Source organism: Hibiscus syriacus, unplaced genomic scaffold (assembly GCF_006381635.1).
Source record: "Hibiscus syriacus cultivar Baekdansim isolate YM2019G1 unplaced genomic scaffold, ASM638163v2 tig00110812_pilon, whole genome shotgun sequence".
Classification (NCBI taxonomy): domain Eukaryota; kingdom Viridiplantae; phylum Streptophyta; class Magnoliopsida; order Malvales; family Malvaceae; genus Hibiscus; species Hibiscus syriacus.
Window position 1 is genome coordinate 735,287 of NW_024062870.1, and position 26,566 is coordinate 761,852.

Consider the following 26,566-nt stretch of genomic DNA (forward strand, 5'->3'; position numbering starts at 1 on the left):
CCCAAAATATAAGGGGTATCCCACCAAAAATTAAAAAACTTTGTAATAGAGTAATATAAAATAAAATAAATCGTTTACGCGGGACCCACCTACACGACCAGAGTTGGGGTTGGGGGTGACACCGCGTTTTCTTTTTCGTTTCGTTTCCAATTTGGTTTCACTTAAACTCAAACCAAACCAACACATTTCCCTCAACATTTGGTTTCCCTCAGAAACTAAAAAAATTATTGTCCCACTTTTTTTTATCAGGAAGTGAAAACCTTTGTTTTCTTTTTGTTTGAGTGGCCAATTTAGGAAAAGTTTTCAGGCATGTGTGAGTTTAGTCGTTTCAGACACAGTTGTGTCTTATTGTTAGTGGTGTTGGGGTTAAGCGCGGGAATCAGTACGGATTCGGTACTTTCGGGTTTTATATCCATCATAGATATTCGGATCCAGTTAAGGAATTCCTGGCCATCGATGAATTGCGGTGAAGGAAAGTCCGGAGTACACCGCCATGGTCCACCGCGATAGAATCAAGGGCTGTCATTGGCGATGGCGAATGATCGGACGCCCGTTACTTTCCTCGACGGAAACGAGACTTATCGATTGAACTCCTTGGGATTGTATTCTTCTTCATGGTTTTGACACTGCTTTTCCGTTAAGTTTTTTTTTTACTGTATAAGTAATATTTTTGATTTTGTAGTTCTTGGATTGTCCGAAGTGGATTTTGTAGCGAATTTCATGCTTTTTTCCTGTTTGTTTGGCGAGAAAAAGTGGAATATCTTTCTATTTTCCATCGTTATTTAATCTCTAGATATTTCATCTCTTTTTATATTTTTATTTTTGGGAATTTCAGTTTGCATTACGCAAATGTATCGGTGGGGAAGCCAGCTTTGTCATTTTGGTGGCACTCGACACCGGCAGCGATCTCTTCTGGTTGCCATGCGATTGCTCCCAGTTGTGTCCAAGGCATAGGAACACCGGTGGCCCGGTAAATCTATTTTTACCCTTTGTTTATCTTTTATTTTCATTCATTTCATCAAATAAAAGAGAATATCTAAGATCCATTAATTGATTGAGTGGTTAAAAATACTCGTATGGTTCTAGTTTGTTTAGATTCAAATCTTAACATTTATCATGGAAATGTTATCTCTCTTGCTTAATAAAAAAAAGATCTATGAGTATTATTCCATTAATTACTCCAATATATGAGGGTGCTTCACTTAAATTAGTATAAAGTTAAAATAATTTTTGTATAGATTATATTTCGATAATTTGACGGTCATATTTAATATTCTATTCACTTAAATTATGCAGGCTAAGTTTGAGTAATCATATCGGTAAACGACCGTTTTTTAGATCATATGACAAAAAAAATGGGACTGATTTGTAGTTTTACATATATAACAAGTATATTTATATTGATAAATTTGACGTTGAATTATTAAAATATTATTATAAGAAAAGTTATGGAAGTTATACACTTAGTGGATCCCTTATGCTCTCATTCCAGTAGTGTGAATTCCCATGATTTATAGCTATTTCATTGATACATGAACAGCCATTTTGATTGGATTTTGTGTTTTAGTCGATAGAGTTCAATATCTACAGCCCTAATACATCATCTACGAGCTCAAAGGTTTCCTGTACAGTCCCATGTGTGAACATCATAGAAGATGTTCTTCACCTTCAAATTTTGTCCTTATCAAGTCGACTATCTATCCGATGGCACTTCATCGACGGGAGTTTTGGTGGAGGATGTCTGCACTTAACTACAGATGATGATGAAACCAACCTGTCGAAGCCAGGATTACTTTCGGGTTTGTAACTTTTACTTCCTTTTCATTATGGATGGTTTGTAAATTCGGCAAATCTCGCTGTGCTGTTGTCGAAAATAATTCCAGTTTGTGATTTATAACTGTGATCAGCGTGATATCCACTCTTAGTCTTTACTTGATATCGATTTCTTTGTATGTTACTTGCTGTTGGATTTATGATTGGATGTGCTACTATTGCAGTTGCGGGAAGGTTCAGACTGGATCGTTCTTAAATGGTGCAGCTCCTAATGGTCTTTTCGGGCTGGGCTGGACAATATCCAGTTCCAATATAGCAAACGAAAAGCTTGCTTCGAATCTTTTTCTTTGTGTTTCGGACTGATGGGGTTGGAAGAATAACTTTTGGTGATAAGGGCAGCTCCGATCAAGGAGAATCACCACTTAATCTCATGCAATCACAGTAAGTTGTTATGTGGCTGATCGCATTGACAGTGATACGGAACTTGTTTGCCGTGCAGCCATGCCTGCAGTTTGAGATACTGTTTCTTTTTTTTTTGTTGGTTAACTGATGCTTCTCTTCTTGATATTCTTTTTCAGCCTTCTTACAATGTTAGCATCACTCAGAAAAGTTGGAGGAAGTGCTGGAGATCTCGAGTTCAATGCCATTTTTGACTCGGGTACCTCATTTACATATTTGAATGACCAGCTTATACGCTGTCGTGAAGAGTGACAGCGTGAATATCATCGGACGTAAGTCTCTCCGGACACAATTTACATCACGCATTTGCAAAACTTACTGTATAATTATAATGAATCTCCTATGCAGTATCACATTCGGGAACATGCATTCATCCTGTATCTAATAAAACCCAGACTGGTAGTGGGGTCGATCCTCATCTATGAAATCATGTAGCTGTGTTCAAACATTCCGTTTCTTGGTTTATTGAGTCCGTAAATGTTCGATTCCTTCTTACATTACCTTTTTTGTTAATTCATATGCAGAAATTTCATGACCGGATATCATATAGTCTTCGATCGTGAGAAGATGGTACTTGGGGGGAAAGCATCTAATTGTAAGTAAATTCTCTTGTGCACTTTCGCATAATCTAGTTCTTCTGTTAAGATCTTATTAAACTATGAGATCCGACTGACAGGTTATGATATCGAGGCCTCAAACACTTTACCGGTGATACCACCATCGGCAGTCCTCCGGCTACTGCCGTTAATCCGGAAGCCACAGCAGGAAACAGCAATAACGGTGGCGTTCCAGGGGCATCTCCACCCATGCTAATCAATCAACTCTGCTTAAAGCTTTGCCGTATGGACTCGCAAGGCTCTAATTCTATTTCGACCCTAATTTAATCATTTTAATTTTATTTCAAGCTCCCTACCTTGACCCTGTACCCTATAATTATTGATTTAGATATAGCAGTATACACGGGCGTGTAAATATGTTTCGAGTTTCAGAGATGATTGATTATCTTTATAGCAACACTTGCACTTCAAAGTTATAAATTGGCAATTCTGCTTGAGCTACATTCCTAAGTCCTGCGCTCAATTCTTGAAGGGTTTCAACTTTCAACTACATCTCTAAAAAATTTGATCCCATGATTCGATATTTGAAACAATTTGAATTGAATCAAAACAGACCTCAATGATTTAATTCAAATCGAGAGTAACTTAAATCTAAATTCATCCGAATAAAAATAATTCAAACCGAAGTGATTTAAACGAAAGCAATTCGAATTTAATTTATCTAAATCATTTGATTCAACGTTCAGTTAGATTTAATCTGATAATCGAAATAAGTGAGTGAATAATTTATTTTTAACAATGTGATTAATAGTAAAAAGCAAGGCGCTTAAGATCACAACCGAAACTTGAAGATTTTGTTTAAGATTCTTCTTTTGGTTGGTTCTTATATATGCATGATATTACTATATCTTACATGTGAAGTTCAATTACCTATGAATTAATATAATATATTTATAATAGAAAATCAATATTAACTTGTTTTGTGGTTGCGTTGTATGTGCTGGCAGCTGTGTTTTCCGGATAAATAAGATGCATTGCTGGCAGCTTGTGTTTTCCGGATAAATAAAGATGCATTTATCCAAAATTAATAACATTTTATTAAATTTATCATGTCCGTTACTTTTGAGGTTCAAATGATGTTGTCTTGTTCTTTTAGGAATTCATTGTTAATATATAGTTGGTACCAGTGTATAGTCTCATTCAGGCTTGAGGAAAAATAAAGTTCTTTTTTTTTCTATTTCTTTTAGATCAAGTCATATATAATTTCTTTCTTCGGTGTAAAAGCTTAGTCTAAATGTTTGTTTTATTTTTTGCAATAAAATATATTTCTTTAGAATTTTTTTTATGTTCTCACAACAAATTAAAACCGCCTTATACATTTGATAGGAAAATCATTTGAATGTTTAAAATACGACACGGATATCTCATATATTTACCATTTCTATCAATGTAATGTAATGTATATGGAGATTTTTAAATTGTGCAGTGTGTATTTATGTAATTTGGTTTTCGTGTTTTAAAATATTTTTAAACTTAATGTTGTTAAATGCAATGACAAATCTAGAATTTTTTTTATCACCAATATAAATATAAAAAATATATATAAATAATTTTATATTATTTAAAAAGATAATAACAATTATATATATTTTTAGATTAAATCTAAAGTAATTTACTTTTTTTGATATGTGATAAGTCACGTTGTCGCTTCTCAACCTCGTGCTCGTATAATGTTAGACTGAAAAATAATTTACAATGCGTATTAGAATGAAAATTTATTTTCAAATAAGATATATTTGTGTAAAAAATTTGAAAATGAGAACCTAACGTCACTGGCCCCGTCATAAAATGGGAAATTTTAAAAAGAAAAAATGGGGCATAATTACTACTTAATTAAGCTGGGCGGATATATAAACAAAATTTCTGAAACAACGCGTTTTTGAAAATCTGCCGAACGCATCTCTCTTTCGTCAACGCTGTCGTCAAATCCGAATCGAAGCTCGGTTTTACCATAAAATCCAGTTCATCCTTCAATCAAAAACCTTACATTTCCGGTGCAAAAATGGCTTCCATCTACAGCTGTAGGGAGTGCGGAACCGACCTGAACCTAAGAACAACCCATTATTCCCTCAGATTGCTACTTCGAGGCGGGAAACAGGGCACCCTTTCTTTCGCCATGGTCGACGAGACCAAGTTCAACTTCGAGAAAGAAGATAAGCTCAGGCCTTTTTTCGAGACCATTGATTACTGGGGAATCCAACGGAACCGAACCAAGATCAAGTACAACGGCTGTGGTAAACTCGTGGGTCATATTTATGATGACGGCCTTCCTCTCACGGATAGTCCCGGTCAGTGGCATTTGGGCCGAGTCAGGTGATCCCAGAGCCCCGAGTATCGGTTCAAGACCAAAGCGCTTAAGATCACGACTGAAACTTGAAGAATTTTTCGAAGATCAAAGTTGGGGTTTTGTGTATATTTATGAACTTGGGTTTCTCTATTCAATGAATAAAGGATATTTTTATACAAAATCAATCTTGGAATTCCCTAGATTTATGAGATTGATTACTTGTTATTTACTTTTAGGTTTGAATGATGTTGTTTGTTCTTAGGTTTATGTTTAGCACAAACGAAGAGTTCTGAATTAAAACGAACATAAGTTTTTCCGGTCTTACCAAACCATGCAACGTTCATCATCTTGAACTTGTCTGACTAAAAAATGTCCATTAACACCAAGATTCAACGATGATTCTCATTCATCTGTTTCAGAATCAGTTTTTGAGTTGAAATCGCCAGTAGTATGTATTTGACTGAACAAATTCAATAGGAATGAAGATTTTTTATCTTGTCTTCACTTGTCGATTTTGTAACTTGAAATTGCATCTACCAGTCAATGCTTGTAGTTGCGGTCATTCATTCACTCACATCCATGAACTTGTATCCTGGTTAGACACTACATAAAAGCTTCCGAAAACTCAAAACCGAGCTGAACATATCACTCATGGTTGAACGTTAGGTTGGATTGGTAGCTCTTGGGGGTTGGGGGGTTAGGTTATGAATCTTGCTTTCCTTGTCTTCAATATATTTGTCGATCCTCTAATTATTTCTTGTTTCATTTGATCATCTTACACTTGAGCAAACGTGAGTAGCATATTCGACTAAAAGTTTAGGATTATGAAGCAAATGAAGTTGGAGGACTGATAAACTAGCAATCCCCCCACCTCCACCTCCTCCACCACCGCTTCCAAGATCCTGGGCAAGAAAGACTAGTGCAGACAGTGTGACAAACCGTGAGATTGCCAAATTCTGGAGGCAGAAACACGCGAGGAGGAGGATCACCTCCTGGCAGCCATCAAGGCCGCAGCACGCAAAAGGGCCCGCAATCTGTCGGTAAGATAATATGATACTCCTTTAGCTTTGATGTGTTGTCACAGAAAACAGTTATCAGCTTACTGATTCATGTTGTTGAGTGTTCTATTGGCATAAGAAAGCCAGGAGTTAGTTTAGTAAAGTCTCTCTCATAGCTAAACGTTCGAGTCACTTTGTTACATCTTTTGATAAGTGTCACTCGGTTACCTTGTTCAACAATATTGTGTAACGTGTAGGAGGAAGACTACAAGAGCTTCGAGGAGTCAGCGAGAAGAGTACAACGCTAAGCAGAATATCACAGCCCCAACTAATGACAGCAAAGGCAATGATAAGAACAATGAAGTTCGTGTGGGGATAAAGACTGGTAAGTAAATTTCTCTTCAAGATTTTGGTCATTCTGATGAGAATAAACATACATGGGAAATCAGCATCAAATCTCGATGTCATACAGTTTTCTTAAGGAAACATATTAAATGCAGAAACTTTGTTTGAGAAATCAGCAGATGAAACTAACAACACTAAATCCAGCAGAGAACTGATACATAGCAGGATAGACATTCTCATGATCCCTCGATTATATAGAAAAACTTCAAAAAAATTAACAAACTGTGTTTGGAACATATCGTATAAAACAAACCAGTAGTAGCTAGTAGTTCAGAACAAGTTATAAAATGCTTTATTCTTGTACAAATTTGATGGAACCATAATATTTGCTTCTCAAACATCATGTGCAGGTGGACGAATAGCAAGTATGCATACTTAAACCAACCAGCTGTTGAGTCTACGGACAATCGAAGGCGACGTGCATCCACTTATATACCGAACTTTCTCAATTAAAACAGCCCCATTGTATCCTACATCACTTGGTGTCTTTTAAATCATTGAGATGGAGGAGCTTTTTCAACCCTCAATTGATTGCATTACCTCATATCAGGAAAATATATCGTTGTCCTTTTAGTTCCGTGTAAGTGAAACCTCCGTTCATTTGTTTGTGTGCTTGCAAATAAGCATGGTTATGAGAAAATCCTGTTGTAGACCCGAATGTATTATAATGCATATTATATGAAATTTATGTATTTAAATTACATTTTACGAAATAACATGTTTAAGCAAATTGCAGTATCAAACTTTAGTTTGCAATGATCATAATTCAATTCCTTACAATCAAATTAAAACGAGAATCGACATTGAGAGATAGTGTCGTGTCGGATGAAGATTGATAATGCCACAGTAATATGACTTGGAGCTAAAAAAAACATGATCAATTTGTGAAACGCCAGCCAGATACCACATTAATATCTTGATACATTTCTAATTGCAGTAATGGCGGATGGCATCTCAACAAAGACTGTCTGGTCGCTGATACTATGCTACTGATGGACATTGGCAAGTGTTTTCACCTACTTTTCCAATGCATCCATTGTGCTGCAAAAACTGCAATTTTGTTTCCATTTGACCCATGCAAAAACTGCTATATTGATATTGTTTGTTTCTCTCATGTTTGGTCCACAAAAGAGAACGGAAAAACAAAAGCTTAAAGCAACACTACTTTTTGGAAAGTTCTGCAATAAATAAGCCTACAAATAATCAAATTTCAACATAATTTACAGAAAAAAGATAGCGTTTGTGTTGGGTTGACCTCTGCTATTGATGTCTGAATCTTACCCACACAGAACAATCCCTGAAACTATCAACCAACCTCTTTAAAAGGAAAACGATCCATGGGTTAAACTTCACCGTGTTACACAATGGTTTGAAAGTTATTCGAGTTTGATTGGAAAAAATCGAATTCAGTTCAATATTTATAATTGGTCAAGCCGAATTCTATCACCATAGTACTAGGCTCGAGTACCTCGTGAGACTATTCAATTTTTCAATTTTAATGTCTTTATATTATTAGATTACATTTCTACCTTTAATCTACATAGTACATCAGATATCACTGAACTTGTTGATGATTTTACACAATTGAATTTTTAATTTTTTTTAATTATAGCATTCAATTTTAGTTTTACATTTAATTATATCAATCCACCGTAATTCATTAAAGGGATGATAACATAGACGTTGCTTGCCATGACGATAACGACATGGACCGTGTAATAATTCAAATAGGATCCACGTAAGCTTTTTTACCCTCCATTTGATCCGAATCTCATGTGAAGATACCAACGATAAATAAGCCCATCTTGGGACAAGATATGAGAATAAGAAATTGAAGATGCCAACAGTAAATTCATGGAGTTTGAGGATTTTTTCGGTTAAACATGCATAATATTCACGTTTAGGAGGACAAAATGAGTTTGGTTGAAAAATTTGAAACTCATTTACCGTCGACGATGGTGGTCAAATCTAAGTTGGTTCAGGCAGATGGAGAGAGAATGAGAGGAAGAAAAAAGAAGAAAGAATAAAGAAAAATAATTTTTATAGGGATCCAACATGATGTCATTGATGTAAACCTTCAAGTGACCAAAAGAGAACAATTAGAAAAAAGAGGGATCAAATTGAAAACTTTTAAAATTATTTGATCAAAACAAAAATAAAACCAAGTTAAGTGACAAAAAAAAATAATTGGCATATAAATGAAACCCCTTAAACTGATAATGAAATCAAAATCAAAACAACAACAACAAGAGGACATGAAAGGGCTTCATCTTACCTGCTCTGGATCTTATCCCACGATTAAATATTTATGATAATTAATTCGCTTAGTCCATCATCTGCCTCACTCGTCCATTTTTTATGGAGTCTTATATGGAATCATTCAACCATGTATTGCCTTAAAGATTCATATATTAATCCACTTACGTGGTCCTTAGATGCTTCAGTGACACTAACTTATTCCTCGGAATCTAGAACCGAATTAATAACAACACAAAGATGTGATGTAAGGCACAACAAAGACCAGATGGATTCAAGGACAAACTTAGGATTTTATATAAGAAAGAAGAATACATATTATCAATAAAAAAATATAAAGAAAATACTTCAATTCTATGAAAATTTAAAATTTTCAGGTAGATGGCCGCTTCCGTCAGCTTCTTGGTTCACCCCTGTATGTTGTGATTACATGTCAGATTTGAACCGGAGAACATGTAGATTCTATGCCCCCCCTTTTTTTCTTCCAGCAATGACATGAAAATTTTGTTGTATTCTTTGGCCTATGTGCCGTCTCAAGAGAAGACCAAGTCCATGGGGGCACTGTATATAATAAATAACAGATAGGAAACAACTGATACAGCTTACTTGCTTCATTTACTGTGTTCATCTGCCATGGACTTTGTTCAGATATCACAAGAAAAGCAACCACATTCTTCATGAAATGATTTAGCAGTTTGGGGTAGGAGACATTTTCTCATTCCATCACATGCATGGCCAAGAGATTTCATTTGCTAGAGGATTCTCAAACACATGACCATGCTCATAGTCATAAGCAAACGTGGGTGATTCTTATCATTGCCATTTTAGCTGCCTTGCTGTTGGGATTTTCCTTCTTGTTCTTTTGCAGACGAAGATGGTAGCCATAAAGGTAAAGGTTTAATCACATCTGTAGAATCATTCTTCCATTGAATTGCTTGCTCATCATTTCATGAAATCGTTGTACAATCAGGAAGTCTGAAAGCCGATAAATTGTGGTTGAGGCGTTTCCAAGTCGAGGAGCTAGAAAAGGCTACCAAAAACTTTAGTGCAGACTGTTGTTGGGGTCTGGTGCATTTGGCAATGTCTATAAAGGAACCTTTGAATTTGAAGGTACATTAGCAATCAAGAGAGCTCATGCCGAATCATACCAAAGCGTTGAAGAATTCAGAAATGGTAAGCAAGCCTTATGCATTCTACAACATAATTTAGGTTATTTACCACAGCTCAAGTAGATTGACTTGGTTTTTTTTTTTTGATTTCTTGAAACAGAAGTTAGGCTTCTTTGGAAAGTAAATCATCCAAATCTTGTAGGTTTGGTGGGGTTCTGTGAAGAACCCGGTATGTATATTGAGCCTCAAATCATTGATTAATCAATCAATTGTCTAAGAACCTAAGAATTTTTTTACTTCATTTGAAACAGGACCAAAAGGTGCAAAAATATTGGTTTATGAATATGTACCACATGGTTCTTTACTTGAGTATATCATGGGTAAGTTCCCACTTGAAACACCTTTCACAGACAAGAAATCAATTAAAAAAACTCATTTCTGCTCATTTTTGGAGTGCAGGAAGAGGTGGAAAAAACTTGACATGGAGGCAAAGAGTGAACATAGCCATTGGAGCTGCTAAAGGTAAATTTCCCACATAAAATTAGTTTAAACTTTACTATAAACATGATTTTTCATTTTTTTAAACAGGAATAGCTCATTTGCATGATGGGATTAAGCCAAGCATAATCCACCGAGATATTAAGCCTAGCAACATCTTAATTGGAGAAAGGTTTGAAGCTAAGGTCTCAGATTTTGGACTTGTGAAAATGGGACCTATTGGAGATCAATCACATGTTAGTAGCCAGATCAAAGGAACACCCGGGTACCTTGATCCTGCTTATTGTACAAGTTTTCATTTGAGTCCTTTAGTGATGTTTATAGCTTTGGTGTTATACTTCTGCAACTTATTGCTGCCCGGCCAGCCGTGGATTCCACTAGAAGTCACCCTAATTATCATATCATTGACTGGGTTAGTTTATTTATCAACCATAACTTTGCCTTACTGTTGTTAATAAGCTGCCAATTCAGACACTATAATGTACTGAAATGAGCTGTTGAAAATGCAGGCGAGGCCGAATATAGAGAGGGGCCACATCAAAGAAATCCTCGATGCTACTCTTTTATCCAGACCTTGCAACATGGACATGATGTTGACAATGGGTGAACTCGGCTTAAGATGTGTGTCGAAAACTCCTAAATACCGTCCAACAATGACTCAGGTCTGGCAAGAACTGGAAAAAACACTTTATTCAGTCGACAACTTGACCAACAAACAACCGTTGAGTAGCTCCAAACCGACCACCACCCCAACGTTTCCTCGACCAACAGAACAAGGAAATCATAGATCATTTGACCAGGATTATTCCCAAAGCTTTGTGAGCATAGATGGTGTTGGATTTCAGAAGTTCCATGTCGAGTTGGACAGCATTTCATCTACCAGCTTAAGATGTTTTGAGCTCGACAGTGCCATATTGCATGATAAGAAGAATCTGAGAGATCAATCAAACAAGTAATTATATGTTTTCAGCTTTAGAGATCAAACAATTACAAATCGTCGAACAGTGACTCTCTTTAGCATCAAACTAAGATCATGAATACTTACAATCAGCTAATTAAACAACAATAACTTTCCACAAATACGATTCCCGGAGCGAGCTGCTTTGGGAAACTTATTTATGAAACTCCATCTGAGAAATGCAAAAATATAAGGCATGATATGACCAAATTATATTCCAGGACTTCTCTTTGTTTCAGCCACTTCAATCCCAGAGATAAGAACTCATTTCATCTACATAGCTTGGTTCACTTTCATCTTCCTTCTCAGATGCATTAGAAGTTTCACAGCGAGTCACAATGTCGGCATACATTTTTACAGAAGCCTTTGAAAATTCAACCAAGGATTCGAAAACAGAATAAAATCCTGTTTGGAATCCTTTCACGGTTATCTGCTGCGTCTGTCCCATGATAGTTTGATGTTTTAACTTCTCAGCATCTATTCTTTCCCTGAACTTATCCAACAGATTTTTTCTTTCTGCCAAATATTCGATCCGATTCCGAACATTTACTTCTAGTTCCTGCTCTGATAGTTTTGTACCAAGAACCCTGCTCTCTGTTCTCTGGAATGCCAACGCCTTCCTCTGGAGTTCCTTGGCAAGTCCATCAACCTTCCTCTTCTGTTTTTGCTCCTCGCCCTGTTGAACCCAAAGTGCGTGCATATCCTTTCCAAAGCTTTTTAATGCACAAATAACAGCTTCGTTCGGCAACTTCTCCAAGCTAGCCAACCATTCACGACAAGTTGCGAGTAAAGGTGGTCCATTGACTACTAATGCCGGGGCCGAAAACCTCTTCTTCGAGCGTAATTCTACCTCAGGGGCAATGAACTTGGAAAGCCACCCACTGAGAGCTGCAATGTATGCCTTCTGTGCAGATAAATATGCAACAAAGCAAGAGCACCAATTATGAAGTTCTGCCACAAGCTGAAGTGTGGCGAGACGGTGAGAGTCGTTACAAAACTTTCCATAAGTAGGACAATTGAAAGAAGTAACTTCAAACATGATTCGGTTTTGGGTTTCGTGTGATTCCATCATTATCTTCCAGTTCCTCATTAGGCTGCAGAAGGAGAAAGAAATGAAGATTATCACAATGATAAACTAACACGTGAAATATTGTTCTTGTTATTTTTTTTTCATACCCATGTAGCAGCTCTATAAGTTGTGGCTGTAACTCTACATCCCTCACTTTTTCAATTCTTTCCGAGATTGTTTCGGCACTTCGTATTGCAACCAAAATTCTGCTATGCAAGTCCTTCACTTCAGCTCGGGTTTTGTCACCGGAGTAGAGGCCATCTCGTTTAGCATTGCAGTTTCTCATTTGAGAACATTTTGGTCATAAGTTTTCCTGGTCTGGTCTGCTGCCTGATTATATGAATTCTAAAATGTTAGGAAGCTATGACAAATGCTTAAAAGTACATGAATTTTCAATGCACTCAAGCTACTTTTTCGATTGAATGGAACCAATTACACAGAACTGTAATGTTATGAACCATTGTGAATAATGCAAGAGTATATAAGTAGATTAAGCAAAACATCAAGAAGAAAGGAATTGTTTACAAAGGCGTGAGCACTCGAGAAAGATTGAGAGACAGCTCCCGTTTTCGGACCAGTAACAGATTGTGTTTTATAGTACCTTCACTTCCTTATAGAGTTTCTTTTCCCAAGCATACAACCTTCCTAGGGTCAAAGAGTGGCTTCCAGATTCCATCCCCCCCATAATCATCAAACATCTCAGTCTTTAATTCTGTCCATGTAGAAGAACTTCTGGAACTACATGAAACAAGGCTTTTGCAGGAAGAAGACCGGGATAACGGAGACCGGCTCCAAGTAATTGACCGGATAAGTTTATTCGAGCTATCTGCAGCCAGTCAGCATGTTAAACAATCATAAAAATCAACATATAGCAAAAATTGACATTCATAGACCATGAAGAAAATAGATTGGACATGTTCAATCAACCTCCCCTGTTATATGTCAAATCATCAATCCTCATTCTCAGCCTAATTTGCAGCAGCAACAACATATTATAAACTCAAAACAACTTAATGGAACCTTTAGTAGTCAATTTGCAAGATGATGATACAAGAACAACTAAATTTTCAAAGAAAACCCATGTAAGTTAGAAGCATATTCAAGAAACAGAAAATGATAAAAGAGAAGAGAAAATACTCAAGGGAAAGACAACCTACCTTTAAGTTCCTCCAAACCAGATTGCAGCTGAACTCTGTTGGCTTCTAACATTCTACAGACATCCAAACCAGATTCATATGCTCTGAGAAAATGGTCCTCAACATCCTTTAAAGCTTCCAACAACTCTCTCTCATTAGTAGCTGTAGGTGTCTTAATCATTCTGAAACTATTCTTTTCACCTTGGCTCATATTAGCGGCATGCTCATCCCCATTAATATTCAAATCTGTATTTTGTTCTTATTTTTACTTGCCTCATCAGCATTTGTTACATTCTCAACCTTTCTCTCACTCATAACTCTCACGCCATCTTCTTCCAGGTCAGGGATTCCCTCTTCTCTCTCACTGCTCTCAATTCCTCCTGAGAACTGTCACTAAAGCTGCTCACTATCCCTGTCCTCACCTCATCAAAAGGGTTGAAGAAATCCCAGGCAAACTCCTTCTCTGGTGATGGCATTGCCGGTGGAGCCTCTTCGCCATAGAAATGCTCGCAAATGATATCTTCTTCTCCTCTTCACCCTCTTGCTCTTCTGAGGACTCAACACAACCCTCTTTACCTTCTTCAGTTCTTGGAACTTCATCATGTCCTTGATCTTGATTCCCTCTCTTCATAAAAACCGTTGAAAGAGATGAGTGACAAGAAATGGTCTCATGGGTGGGCTCAGTTGGTTTTGCTTAAAGAACATGGATTGGTGATAGGGGTTTCAGCAGCCTCATCAGTGGAAGTAGTAGCCGGGAAAGTGATGAGGAAAGGAGAAGAAGGAGAGGAATGCCTAGCCACAAACAACCTAATGGCGGCTGCAACCGCATAGAGAGACTGATTATACTTACATTGAGCTTCTGCAAGAGCATACCTACGCTCCACAGCCAATTTCAGGAGGCGTTTTCTCTCTTTACACAGTGACACGACACCATCTTCCTCCTCTTTCTTTGAAGTAGCACAGCCCATTTCTTTCTGTGTCACTCAGCTAAATCCAAAGGTGATTCCTTTTAGTGAAATTTAAAGTTGGTTCTTGATTAGACCATTTAATGAACTCTTCTAACAGGAAAAGACTAGGTTTTGGCTGTGGCAGAAAGATGTCTCGGAAAGGTTGCAGAGAATCACATCAGAAAAATGAAAAAACAAGAGCAAAACTGAACTGCAACCGGGCTCACTGTACTGTGTCTGATAATGGGAAATGATTTGGGTTTCAAGTAGAGGTTTAACTAAAATAAAGCTGATTAAACCATTAGGAGCAATGAAGATGAGCATGTCATGTCAGGGGATGAGACAGAGTAACAAGCTTGTCTTTTTGTTATAATTTTGGTCTTTTGAGTCTTCTTTAGACATGAACGAGCCTTGCTTGTTTTTTTTTTTTTTTTGGATAAATAGCCTTGCTTGTTTTGCAGTAACAATAAATGAAGATTGTTATCTTAGGTGTATGTTTCCTGCAAATAGCTAATCTAACAAGGCAGCTATTTCCCTTACTTTTCCTTTCATTGCTGTCACAGAGGAAAGAGATTTGCGGACATGGCAGAGATCTTGTTTTAAAGACAAATGCTGGCAACCAATACGTGAAGTGAGTCAAACTCGATACTTCGGTAAGAGAGACAAAGGCTATTAAGCACTGTTCCTTGCTATGTTTTACTGTCGCAAGCCATGTGAAAGAACGAAAAATCAAGCCCCACTTTCACTAAGAAGGTCGTGACCACCACTGCAAATTTCATGGTCTTGAACATGGAAGATATAATGACACCACGTATAATATAATAATAAGATATTTGGGGGGGGGGGGACTTTTACTTCCAGTTTCCCTAGGAAGCCATAATTGCTCTTTTCTTTTACAGCAGGTTATAGTAACGTATAAACTTCACCCACCATCTGGACTATTGTAACCGTCGATTGGATTCTTTTATCAGATTACAGTCGTTGGTCTAAAAAGAACAGTAGAAAAATCCAACTGCAGACGTGAGACTCAATCTTCATGGTACAAAATCATATAAAAAAGCATTCCAACGTATATTCTTTCACAAGCTTTTTATTGTTACAGAGACTGTGAGATACGGACAAGAACAAATCTGAGGTAATAGATATGGGGAAGTTAATGCTTTTTTATTCTTTCAGTAAATTAATATTAGGAGTGTCATTAGTATATTTCTTGAGCCATACTCTGCCTTCAAGGTTAATTTGATATTTGGATTGAAATGGTCACATAAATGACTGAATAATCACATGTAGATTCACATGCTTGTAGCTTTTAAGCTTTACCGAAGAAGATAATCTTAAAAATAATAATAAAAGAAATGTTGGCAATGCATCAAGTCTTTAGCTAACTTTAGTTGTATAATTACGTCCTAAAAATGGTTTTTTTTTTAAAAACAGGTCAATAAGAAATGATAAGTTTCTTATGCTAAAAAAAATCATGTAAAATGGTCTGAAAGGGACGATGATTTTGCCTCAGTCCATGTTACTATGTCCATCATCAACCAGAAATACTCCTAGGCACACTAGCAAATCAACCCGAAATCATTTCTCCTTTTTTTTCAGATATAATATTTCCCTATTTCACCTGAAAACTGAGATAAACCTAAACAGTGAAGACGGAGCCTTTAAAGTCATTGAGACTTGTGCCAGTAAAAGTAGATAAGAGGACAATTTAGGGGAAGTAGTGGGGTGCTTTGCTTTGAAAAATGCAGTAGCAGGTGAGGACAAAAAGGCATCTCTCTCTCTCTCTCTCTCTCTCTCTTAGTAAGAAGCTATTCTAATTGTATCATAGACAGACGGTCCACATATTTAACACAAATCTAAAACTACAGCTAAACTCTAAGAAGTTTACACATTTAATGATTCAGGTGCCTTTCTCAACTTTTCAGGGTACACAGATTTTAAGTTAAAAACTAAATTAACACATAATTCTTTCCCTTTTGATATTTCTCATACTCTGCAATCTGCACTTTAATCAGCAAAAGCAGCCGTCTCTATCTGTTCTCCTTTTTCTTCAAATTGATCCATACTATCCTTGAATTTGGCTAAATAAGTTTGGTGGTCCTCCATCCATTCTCTCAAAAAAAGCTAATTTAATGGACATCACATGAAAAAAACTCTCCTTGCACTTCTCTTTCTTCACTTCAAATCATTATATTATGTTTCCACTTTCCTTCCTCTTTTAACTGTCTGTTTTTAGTTTACAGTAGAAGAATGCAGCTAACTCGGTCAAGGTTGATTTTTCTGGTAAAAAATTTTGGGTGTCCACTGTGGAACACCGTGCAAATGCTGGGATCCTGCTTAGCTGTATTGCGTTTGCCTGTACACTTCCATCTTAGCTAAGTTGTCTGGACTCTGGAGTTGCATGAAGACCATTAAATATTGGATTATTTTAGGCTATTCATTCTTCATGAACTTGAAAACTTTGTTATTGGATTAACAGCCATTTGATTTAGGCAAAAAGCTAATAACTTTGGAACCAAATCTGGGTTCTTGGGAAACTCAGATATCACACTGTAAAGGGCAAACAGATAGGCACGTGTGCCCTACAACAGGCCGAATAAAAGACCGCAAATTCCGATCTATTGGGTAAAAAGACTTTCTTTATATGTGTAGACCCAACGGATCCATATTCTAAAAGTCCATGGTTTTGATTTCTTAATTGTTTCAAGATTGATATTTTAAATCTATTTCTCATTTAAGGGTGGGTATCTCACTTTTATAGGAGCGACAACCTAATTTAATATTAGAAAACAATAAATTTAAATTTAATAAAAAATGTGATAAAATTTATAGTATTTTATATTATGTTCAACCTAAAATTCTTGAATTAAAAAATATTATATTATTCATAATATTTTTTTGTTGGTAACTAAAAATATATTATTTTAAATTACATTCAACCTAAAATATTATAGTTTTATATTTTCGATTAAGAAAAAAAACACCTTTTTTAATCTTAAATTATACTGCCACGTATCAGAACTAGCCGCTTCGCAGGTTTCTTAATTTTACAGTTCATTGGCTTATTAAAGGGTAGGCCTCAACAGCCAACTACCACCAGTGCACATGGGAAAGCTACTGTTTTTACTTATACTGTAACAAAAATAAGAACAAGGAGCACTGGTTCTTCAGATCCTCTGAACACCAAACACTTACTGAAAATAAAACATGTTCTCTCTTTCAAAACTACTAAAGACTAAAACGTATTGTTCTCTCTTATTATCATTTTCTGTTTTCAAATGCAAATCTCTGTAGAGTCTCAACTTGAATTCTCCTGTAATACCCAGGAATGAAAATGTTAAAGATTGTTTTTTTCTTCTTGATATCAATCTGGGTCTTCTTTAGCTTTAAACTCGGCTATGGTCGCATCTTCACTTTCGAGATGCACCACCGTCTCTCTGAACCCGTCAGGAACTGGTCCAACTCCATCGGAAAACTCTCCCATTGGCCTGTGAAAGATTCTTTCGAATACTACGCCGTTCTAGCTCAACGGGATCGTCTCTTCCGCGACCGCGAACTCTCCGGTGTTAATACAACCCTTTCTTTCTCCGATGGCAACTCCACTTTCCAAATCAACTCTTTGGGATTGTAAGGATCTTCGTTCCCCTTCCCTAGTGTTTTTTCTGGGAAGTTTTAGATTATAGTGTTTTGCTGATATTTATTTCTGCAAATCTTGATTGGGATTTTTATGGGGTGCAGTTTACATTATACAACAGTTCAATTGGGGACTCCAGGGGTGAAATTCATGGTGGCTCTTGATACTGGGAGTGATCTTTTCTGGGTGCCCTGTGAATGTACCAAATGTGCTCCAACTGAAGGAACTACCTATGCTTCTGTATGTTTTTTCGTATTTTCCTTTCCCTTTATACTCTTAAATACTATGTTTTCTTGGCCTTTTTCATGTCCCTAATGCATTTGAAAGTTGAAACTCTAAGAATGTACATCAAATTTCCCCCATAAATGCAGGTCTATTTGAAATCTGTTCATAGCAAAATTTTGCACTCACAGTACTCTTTGTTCATTCTAGAAGTCAAATATGCAGTGCAAAGAAGTACAGTATATATTTAAGAGCAAAAACTGTATCTCGTTCTGTTTAAATTGCCACCAGAGGATGCTCTAACAGCCCAACTTGGTCTGCTCTTAACTTCTTGGCCTTGTATTGATAGCAAACTCGCTCTTTTTTGGTAGCAGAATTTTGAGCTTAGTATATATGACCCTAAAGGATCATCGACTAGCAAGAAGGTTACCTGCAGCAGCAGCTTGTGTGCACAACGCAACCAATGTCTCGGAACATTTAGTAATTGTCCTTACATGGTATCTTACATGTCAGCTCAAACTTCTACTTCCGGGGTTCTAGTGGAGGATGTTCTGCACCTAACAACTGAAGATGGCCATCCGAAATCGGTCGAGGCGTATGTCACATTTGGGTAAGCTCTCTTAATATTCAGCTTAACTGGTTTGCAATTTTGCATGCCTTATTCTGGACTGGTATTCTTCATTAGGCTCTGCACAGGCCATTATTTGTTTCCCCGGCATTTGTCTAGGTTCAGATGAAATATACAATATGAATTGTGCAGCTGTGGGCAGGTACAAAGCGGTTCATTCCTGGATGTTGCAGCTCCCAATGGTTTATTTGGGCTTGGCATGGAGAAAATAGCGGTTCCTAGCATTTTATCGCAGGAGGGTTTAACGGATGATTCGTTCTCCATGTGTTTTGGAAATGATGAAACTGGAAGGATCAGTTTTGGAGACAAAGGGAGTCCAGACCAGGAAGAGACCCCATTTAATGTTAACCCATCACAGTAAGTGGTAATTTTCTAATTTTCTTGACTGTGAGTGTAGATTGATGTATTTGCTGATTGAACTATTATGTTAACATCTAGTTGCGATTTTTCTTGCAGTCCGACGTATAACATTACTGTAACTAAAATCCAGGTGGGGACAACTTTAATTGATGGTGGTTTTACAGATCTTTTTGATTCTGGGACCTCATTTACATACTTGGTTGACCCAACATATTCAAATCTTGCATCGAATGTAAGTAATCCACATCTTAAAACCAATGAAACTTGATGCTGCGACTTAGTAATTTATATTCTTTTACAGTTCCATTCTCAGGTACAAGATAGATGTCGTATGCCCGATTCAAGGATCCCTTTTGAGTACTGTTATGATATGAGGTTCATTGCTGAGTCTAGTTTATATCTTCTATTTCACTGCTCGGATCGAATTCTATACATCTTATCATTTTGCTTTGTGGCATGCAGCCCCTAATGAAAATACAAGTTTAATACCTAGCATGAGCTTAACAATGAAAGGCGGAAGTCACTTTCCCGTGTACAACCCGATAATTGTCATTTCGACTCAGGTAGTGTACTGTGCCTCAACTTTTTCTATCTTTTTTGTTATCACTGCAATTAAACAATTTACCTCTAATGATTTGCAGAGTAAATTTGTATATTGCTTAGCTGTCGTCAAGAGTATAGAACTGAATATAATTGGACGTAAGTATTTCTCATTGAAGGCGAATAATCGATGCTTCCGCTATGTAATTAACTCAAATGAATCTAATTCCTTTTGTTGCATGACCATCAGTGTTCATTAACGTTTTTTTCTAATCATTGTGTTTCCTTTGCTGGCTGTTCTTTCCTCGGAATAGAAAACTTTATGACTGGCTACCGTGTGGTGTTTGACCGAGAAAGATTTGTCTTGGGCTGGAAGAAGTTTGATTGTAAGCAATGCTTTTGTTCATAAACGTGCTTTTCCATTATGCTCTAATATGTCAACCCTGATTACCTACAGATTTCGTTTGCTTCCATACAGGTTATGACATTGAGGAAGCTAACACGTCCGAAGAAGAATCACATCCCGTCTCCGCACCTCCAGCCATTGCTGCCGGAATCCATAATTATTCTACCCCAGGATCAACGAAAGATATCAAGACAAAGAACAACTCTCACACATCAGTTGCCTTTGCCATCTTGCCATCTCCATGTTTCTCTCCTGTCGATCTTCGGACTTTTCTCCACATTGCCTCTGTTCTTGTAGTATATTCTTGGGCTACTTTCACCCTCATCTAATCTGTCATAGACACAGCAATGAAAAATGCTTTTATACCATCAATACGCAAACCCGATCCAAGCATTACACTCGCTATGTATGATTGCACCATTGTTCATTATTGTTGTATTGTCGATGTATAGGCCACGATACAAATTTAATAGTATATGCTTTATCTGCGTTAGGATTTTCAACAATGCAATGGCATTGCAGCTTCCTCATATACCGTCCTTGTGTTTTACGGATGAATGCAGAATCAATATTTTTCCAGTTTTCACATGCAAAGACTTAAAAGCTACAAGAAGAAGCAGAGTAAACGGTGTTGGCTGCCTACATCACGGCTTTTCTCGACATATGCTTCGTGGATGTTGCGGTTGTCTCTCACTTCTCTTTCGGTCTCCATTTTTCTTCCTTGAAAATTACGTTTTGGAGACTTTTCAAAACTATATTAAATGATATACTGTTATCTTAAATGGTTAATTAATATTCGTAACTATTTAATTGTTGACGTAAAAATGCCACGAGTGATAATGGTCCGTGTACTTCCAGTCTTGTCCGTGTGCAACGTGGCTCAAATGGTGGCCAAAAATGTTGCGAGCGGCCAATGTTTGTAAAGATGATAAACATTGATTAAAGTCTATTAGAAGTCTTTATATTATATTTAGAAGTTTATTTTAATCTTTTTAGGATAAAGTATATAAAGAGGTCTCGACTATAAAAAGTTGTTATGTTGAGTTTTCCGATTATTAAAAGTTACAAAATGATCATCTGCTATTCGTATATCCTAAAATCGTTCTTTTCCGTTAAAAATTTGATGGTCGTTTGAGTTGGACGTTAATCTGTTGACTGAGATGTGATAAAATATGATCCCAGAATCGTTTGAGCTGTATTTTGTGGATTGAGTCTATTTACATTGTGTCCCCGAGCCAATGCTTGAAATATTATATTATCGAACCAATGATTGAAAACAACAGTCACGTTTCTACACATCACTAAAATATAATTTTTGGGTGATCATTTTGTAACTTTTAATAGTTAAGGGACGTAACAAAACAATACTCTATGATCAACAAATATTTGTGTTCTTTATCCATTTTTTTTATTATAAAAATATTTTAAGCTCTATATTAGTCTCTCTATTATAGAAAGGAATATTTTAGTTTTTGTAGGTACGAAAAATTATCATTTTGATTTAAATTAATAATCTATCTCAAAATATTTGTGTGATTTTTTATATATTTTTAATCACTTATAAAATCAAAATTTAAAATTAGTTTATATTCTAACTTTAAACTCTATTATCTCCACATACAAATTATATTACAATTATAAGTTAAAAAGCAAGAATTATTCTAACATATTTAATTATATATATATTAAATATTTTTAGAATGTTTAGATTCGAGCAAGGGTCAATATTGTAAAAAAAATCATGGAAAAATATTTAAAAATTCACTAAATGTTTGATTTTTTAATTATGAAAATAGTATTATGAAAGTATTTAAGACCAAAATAAGAACATTTGTAATTGAGAGTTGAGGACCAAAATAGTCAACAAAATTCAGTACGTGGCGTTTGGTGCAGAGTTCCTCCGCCAATCATGCATTTCAGCAACAACCATCTATTTTAAATTTAAATTTAAATAGTTTTGTCCCTTCCCGCACCACGTTCCTCTGTTTTCTTCTCTTCTCTCCTTTTTCTGCAAAATTGGACTTTTATTAGGATTAAAAGATATTTTTCCTCTCTACTATAATTAAATTATCAATTTTGTACCCGCAATTAATTGACCTAACAGAAACAGAAACATACATCAATTTCTTCGAGTAAGATTAGAAATTCAAATCATAGCATTGTAAATAGATCTAATTGAGTTGAAAAGATTGTTTTTACACTAAATTTTTATAAAATTTTGATCTAAAATAATTAATTAATAGATAAAAAAATTTTGCCTCCGACGCCATACAAAGGAATCGATTTCTTCTCTCTCTAATAAAGCCAAGTCTGACTATCAATTTTTTACCTATATATTTTTATTAGTTTAATTTGTTTTTTATCATTTCATTTGTCACTTTATCTTATTTTTATACTTTTTTTTAAATATATGCATATATATAATTTAATAAAAATAATAATAGATGTCTATAAATCTCGATCTGAAATAATTATTCAATATATTGAATATCGATGATTAAATCAAAAAATTATCGATTTTGTACTTTTATATTTTATTAGTTTAATTTATATATTATCATTTCAGTTGTGGCTTTATCTTATTCTTATAATTTTTTTCTTTTAAAAATAGTTACATGTAATAAAAACTTTAAAAATTATCAAAATAGTATAGTAAAATCAAAAAAAATATGTAAACAAAATTAAAAGTGTTAAAAATCAAAATTAATGTTTTGACTTTATATATACTTTTTAAAATCAAAATTAGTTTTTAAAAATAAATGTCATAACTCATTAAAAAAAATGAGAGGTAGGGTTAAAAATTAGCTCCAGTCACTTTTCTAACTATTAAGTTGAATTGATTTACATATAGATAAGTAATCTCAATGTTTAAAACAATTATTATTACGAAAAAGAATTTTCTGCAATGGAAACTTTCTCTGAAAACCCTAATGGTATCGTTAATCCTATACCTTATGAGAATCCTGGTGGCCGTCCACCGGAGGGATCAAGCCTCATCGGCGCAACGCCGGTACTGGAAAGACCGGGTTCTCCGTCAATTCTGATAGATCAAAGAGCTGCAAAAAAAGGAAGAAATATTGATGGACGTGTTGTTTATGATAATCCGTTGGGGATTATCGACATGGAATCTGATGGGTGCTTAAACTCCTCTAATGATGATACTCTTGTTGATGATGCTATGGTGGATATTCAACGTCTGAAAACTTCAGTGATAGGAGATTCTTCCGATCTACAAAATGTTAATAAGATCTCTTATGCCAGTATGGTTGCCGGTAATTCGAATGGGGCTGAAGGCCCGATCCCTACTAATGGATATGTTGCTGAGGATGTATTGGTGACGGAAGAAGATGTGATCATAGATCGCTCGGACTCAATTCCTATTGGTTAGATTTTCAGATAGTGATCAGATTGATTGGAGTATGCAGAATGTACTCATAGTCAGATTGCTTGGTCGAGTAATAGGGTATAAGGCTTTATTGACTCGTATTCAGGCCATTTGGAAGCCGATTGGGGAGAAACGTTTGATCGATTTGGATAACGGCTACTTTCTAGTCAGATTTGGATAAGGCTTTATTGACTCGTATCTTTTTGTCTTGTGTATGGAACGTCTTGCTCAAAGGATCCAGGTTGAAGTTTATTGTCTCCGATGACAGCCTTTTCGAACTTCAAAACGATGTCCGACTATTTCTCATCTCTTTTTTGCAGATGATAAGATCTTATTTGCAAAGGTTTTACTTGAACAACTTTCGGTTACTCGTGACATTCTCAATAATTTTTGCATGGTGTCGGGTTTAAAGGCGAGTATTACTAAGACCACTATGTTTTTCTCAAAGAATGTTCCTCTTGACTTACGTTCATATATAAGCTCTACCTTTGGTTTTGCTGAAGTCTCAGATTTAGGGAAATACTTGGGTGTTCCTTTACTCCATTCCAGAGTTAATATCGCGTCTTATGAGTATTTGGTTCAAATGGTTCAAAGGAGGTTGAGTGATTGAAAAGCGAAAACGCTCACACTTGCTGGGAGAATTACTCTCGCTAAGGCTGTTTTATCGACAATTCCTTCTTACACAATGCAAACAACAGTGCTTCCGAAACGAAATTGTGCCGAACTGGAAAAACTCATTCGTCGATTCATATGGGGGATTTCATCGGATAATAAGGGTGTCCACCTTGTTTGATGGGACGAGGTTTGCAAGCCAATTGCTCAAGGAGGTCTTGGATTTCGTTCGATGGGTACTCAGAATGAAGCATTCCTCATGAAGTTGACGTTCAACTTAATTGCTAAGAAAGAAGCTTTATGGGTTCGTTTTTTACGTGCTAAATACAAGTGTGAGAAAGGTATTCCAATAGCTCTTCGGAATGGTCATTGCTCGAGGCTTTGGAAAGGGCTTGGCATAGTTTGGAGGGATTGTACGTAGTCACTTGTGCTGGAGTATCGGCAATGGAATGAATGTTGATTTCTGGCTAGACGAGTGGGTCCCGAAATCTGGTCCCCTAATCAATTATGTACCACGACATGTTTTCCTGAGGCCTAGTGAAACACGTGTGGCTGACATGGTTGATCAAGAAGGTAATTGGCGATGAGAAAAATATCAGGAGCTGCTCCCTTTGTCAATTTTATTGTGTGTTGCTGCGTTGAATGGACCAAAAGCTTCTCTTTTGAGGGACATAGTGGGTTGGTCGGGTAGTGAAAATCGTAAATTCTCGGTTAGTTCAACATATGTTATCCGACATGGTTTATCGGAGAGTCCTGTGGATCAGCTCTGGAAGAAGGTGCATCATTTTTGGGTCTCCAACGCATTAAGATATTTATGTGGCTGGTTTGTTGTGATAAATTAATGACCAATGCAGAGCTTGTTCGGAGACACTTCACCATGAGTAGCCACAGCCCGATTTGTTCTGCAGAAGTAGAAGATATTAACCACCTTCTTCGTTTATTCCCTAGTGCTTATTCTATTTGGTCGATGTTAATAAAAAGAGAAAAGTTAGAGGAGTTCATTGATATGGATCTTCGCTGCTGGATTGCGTTGAATATAACTAGCCTACATTATTTTGCTATTGATCCCAAGGATTAGGATTTATTTTTCGGCGCAATTATTTGGAACCTTTGGTTATACAGGAATGATGTAGCTTCTGGGAACCCAATGGAGTTTGGTGGTCCTGTCCTTGGCAAAAGTCGAGAACTTTTGTTGGTGATGCAACGTGTTTTTGAAGGTCGAACTTCTATTGATTGTGGGGGATCCATGAATGGAGGTAGTCCTAATTTCTAGTCTCCTCCTCCAGTTAATTGGATCAAGCTAAATACTGATGGTGCCAGATCTGAGTTAGATGGTCGAGCGTCGTGTGGAGGGGTGTTTCGTGATCATGAAGGACGATGGCGAACTGGGTTCTCAAAATTTGTTGGGGTCTGTTCAACATTGGAGGCAGAGTTATGAGGGATATATGTTGGAATGATTTTGGCTTGGGACCTGGTCGATAATTGAATCCGATAGTAACGAGACAATTCATCTCCTACAAAATGAGTCTGTTCAGCAAGGATTTCCCACCATACTTCTCCATATTCGTGAGCTGTGTGGACAACATTGGAGCGTTAATTTTCAGCATGTGAAAAGGGACGGAAGCAAGGTCGCTGAATAAGTTGGCAAAGCTAGCCAATTCTGTGAGCTTTGGTGTTCTTCGTTTTAACAACCCTCCTCTGGAATTTGAGGAGCTGTTGCAGGCTGATTGTAGCATATAACTATATGTAATGTTGGCCTCTCATTATTTTAACAAAAAAATATGATTATTATCTTTAGAGATTTTGGTTCAAGCACGTAGTCTATGGATTTTTTAGTATTAATGATAAAAATAGTTATGAACATTTCTAATTGGTACTATTCATTGTAATCATCTTAGACTAATAAAAAAATTCAATCGAATTACAAACGATATTTTATATAATAACTTAATTAAAATTATATATAAGAGATAAAATAAATTATAATTGATTAATAAAATGATTCAAATTATTTAAATAAAAAGATGTACATTTCAAATACTAACCATTTTTTTTTAATTTGAAAATTGAAAAGTTTGAAAGTTTCTTTTACCATTTACCCAGACTTTGTTCACACTTAATTCTTTATTTTATTAGGGCGAACTAATTAATTAAACATAATTTGAAAATTTTAGACGAAGATGGTAGACAAAACACGTATTTAAGTCAAAGTTTGGATAATTTTCATTCTAAAAAAAGAAGCTAGCGATTGACCATTGTTAAAAGAA

At 36.1% G+C, this 26,566-nt stretch overlaps 2 protein-coding genes and 4 pseudogenes across 2 annotated transcripts; 5 read left to right on the top strand and 1 right to left on the bottom strand.

Annotated features, from left to right (window-relative positions):
- The first annotated feature begins 251 nt into the window (after window positions 1-251).
- LOC120141661 lies at window positions 252-2,484 on the top strand (annotated as a pseudogene).
- A 2,309-nt stretch (window positions 2,485-4,793) lies between these two features.
- On the top strand, window positions 4,794-5,166 carry LOC120141618. Its single transcript, XM_039156434.1, has one exon. It carries the CDS (start codon window positions 4,852-4,854, stop codon window positions 5,164-5,166), a length of 315 nt encoding a protein of 104 aa, XP_039012365.1. The 5' UTR covers window positions 4,794-4,851.
- A 449-nt stretch (window positions 5,167-5,615) lies between these two features.
- Window positions 5,616-7,126, top strand: LOC120141662 (annotated as a pseudogene).
- Window positions 7,127-7,478: 352 nt separating this feature from the next.
- Window positions 7,479-11,375, top strand: LOC120141663 (annotated as a pseudogene).
- Window positions 11,376-11,398: 23 nt separating this feature from the next.
- On the bottom strand, window positions 11,399-13,806 carry LOC120141615 (protein ALTERED PHOSPHATE STARVATION RESPONSE 1-like). The gene is made up of 4 exons (XM_039156431.1): window positions 13,587-13,806; window positions 13,031-13,255; window positions 12,537-12,759; window positions 11,399-12,454 (listed from the first exon to the last, which is right to left on the bottom strand). Exons 3-4 carry the CDS (start codon window positions 12,713-12,715, stop codon window positions 11,605-11,607), a joined length of 1,029 nt encoding a protein of 342 aa, XP_039012362.1. The 5' UTR covers window positions 12,716-12,759; window positions 13,031-13,255; window positions 13,587-13,806; the 3' UTR covers window positions 11,399-11,604.
- A 3,824-nt stretch (window positions 13,807-17,630) lies between these two features.
- Window positions 17,631-20,651, top strand: LOC120141620 (annotated as a pseudogene).
- The last annotated feature ends 5,915 nt before the right edge of the window (window positions 20,652-26,566 follow it).

Excerpts from the sequence above, each read along its gene's own strand:
- LOC120141618 (XM_039156434.1), top strand. The coding sequence starts at position 4,852 with ATGGCTTCCATCTACAGCTGTAGGGAGTGCGGAACCGACCTGAACCTA.
- LOC120141615 (XM_039156431.1), bottom strand. The coding sequence starts at position 12,715 with ATGAGAAACTGCAATGCTAAACGAGATGGCCTCTACTCCGGTGACAAA. Across the intron at positions 12,455-12,536 it reads CTTATAGAGCTGCTACATGG|CCTAATGAGGAACTGGAAGA; the intron begins GTATGAAAAAAA and ends CTCCTTCTGCAG.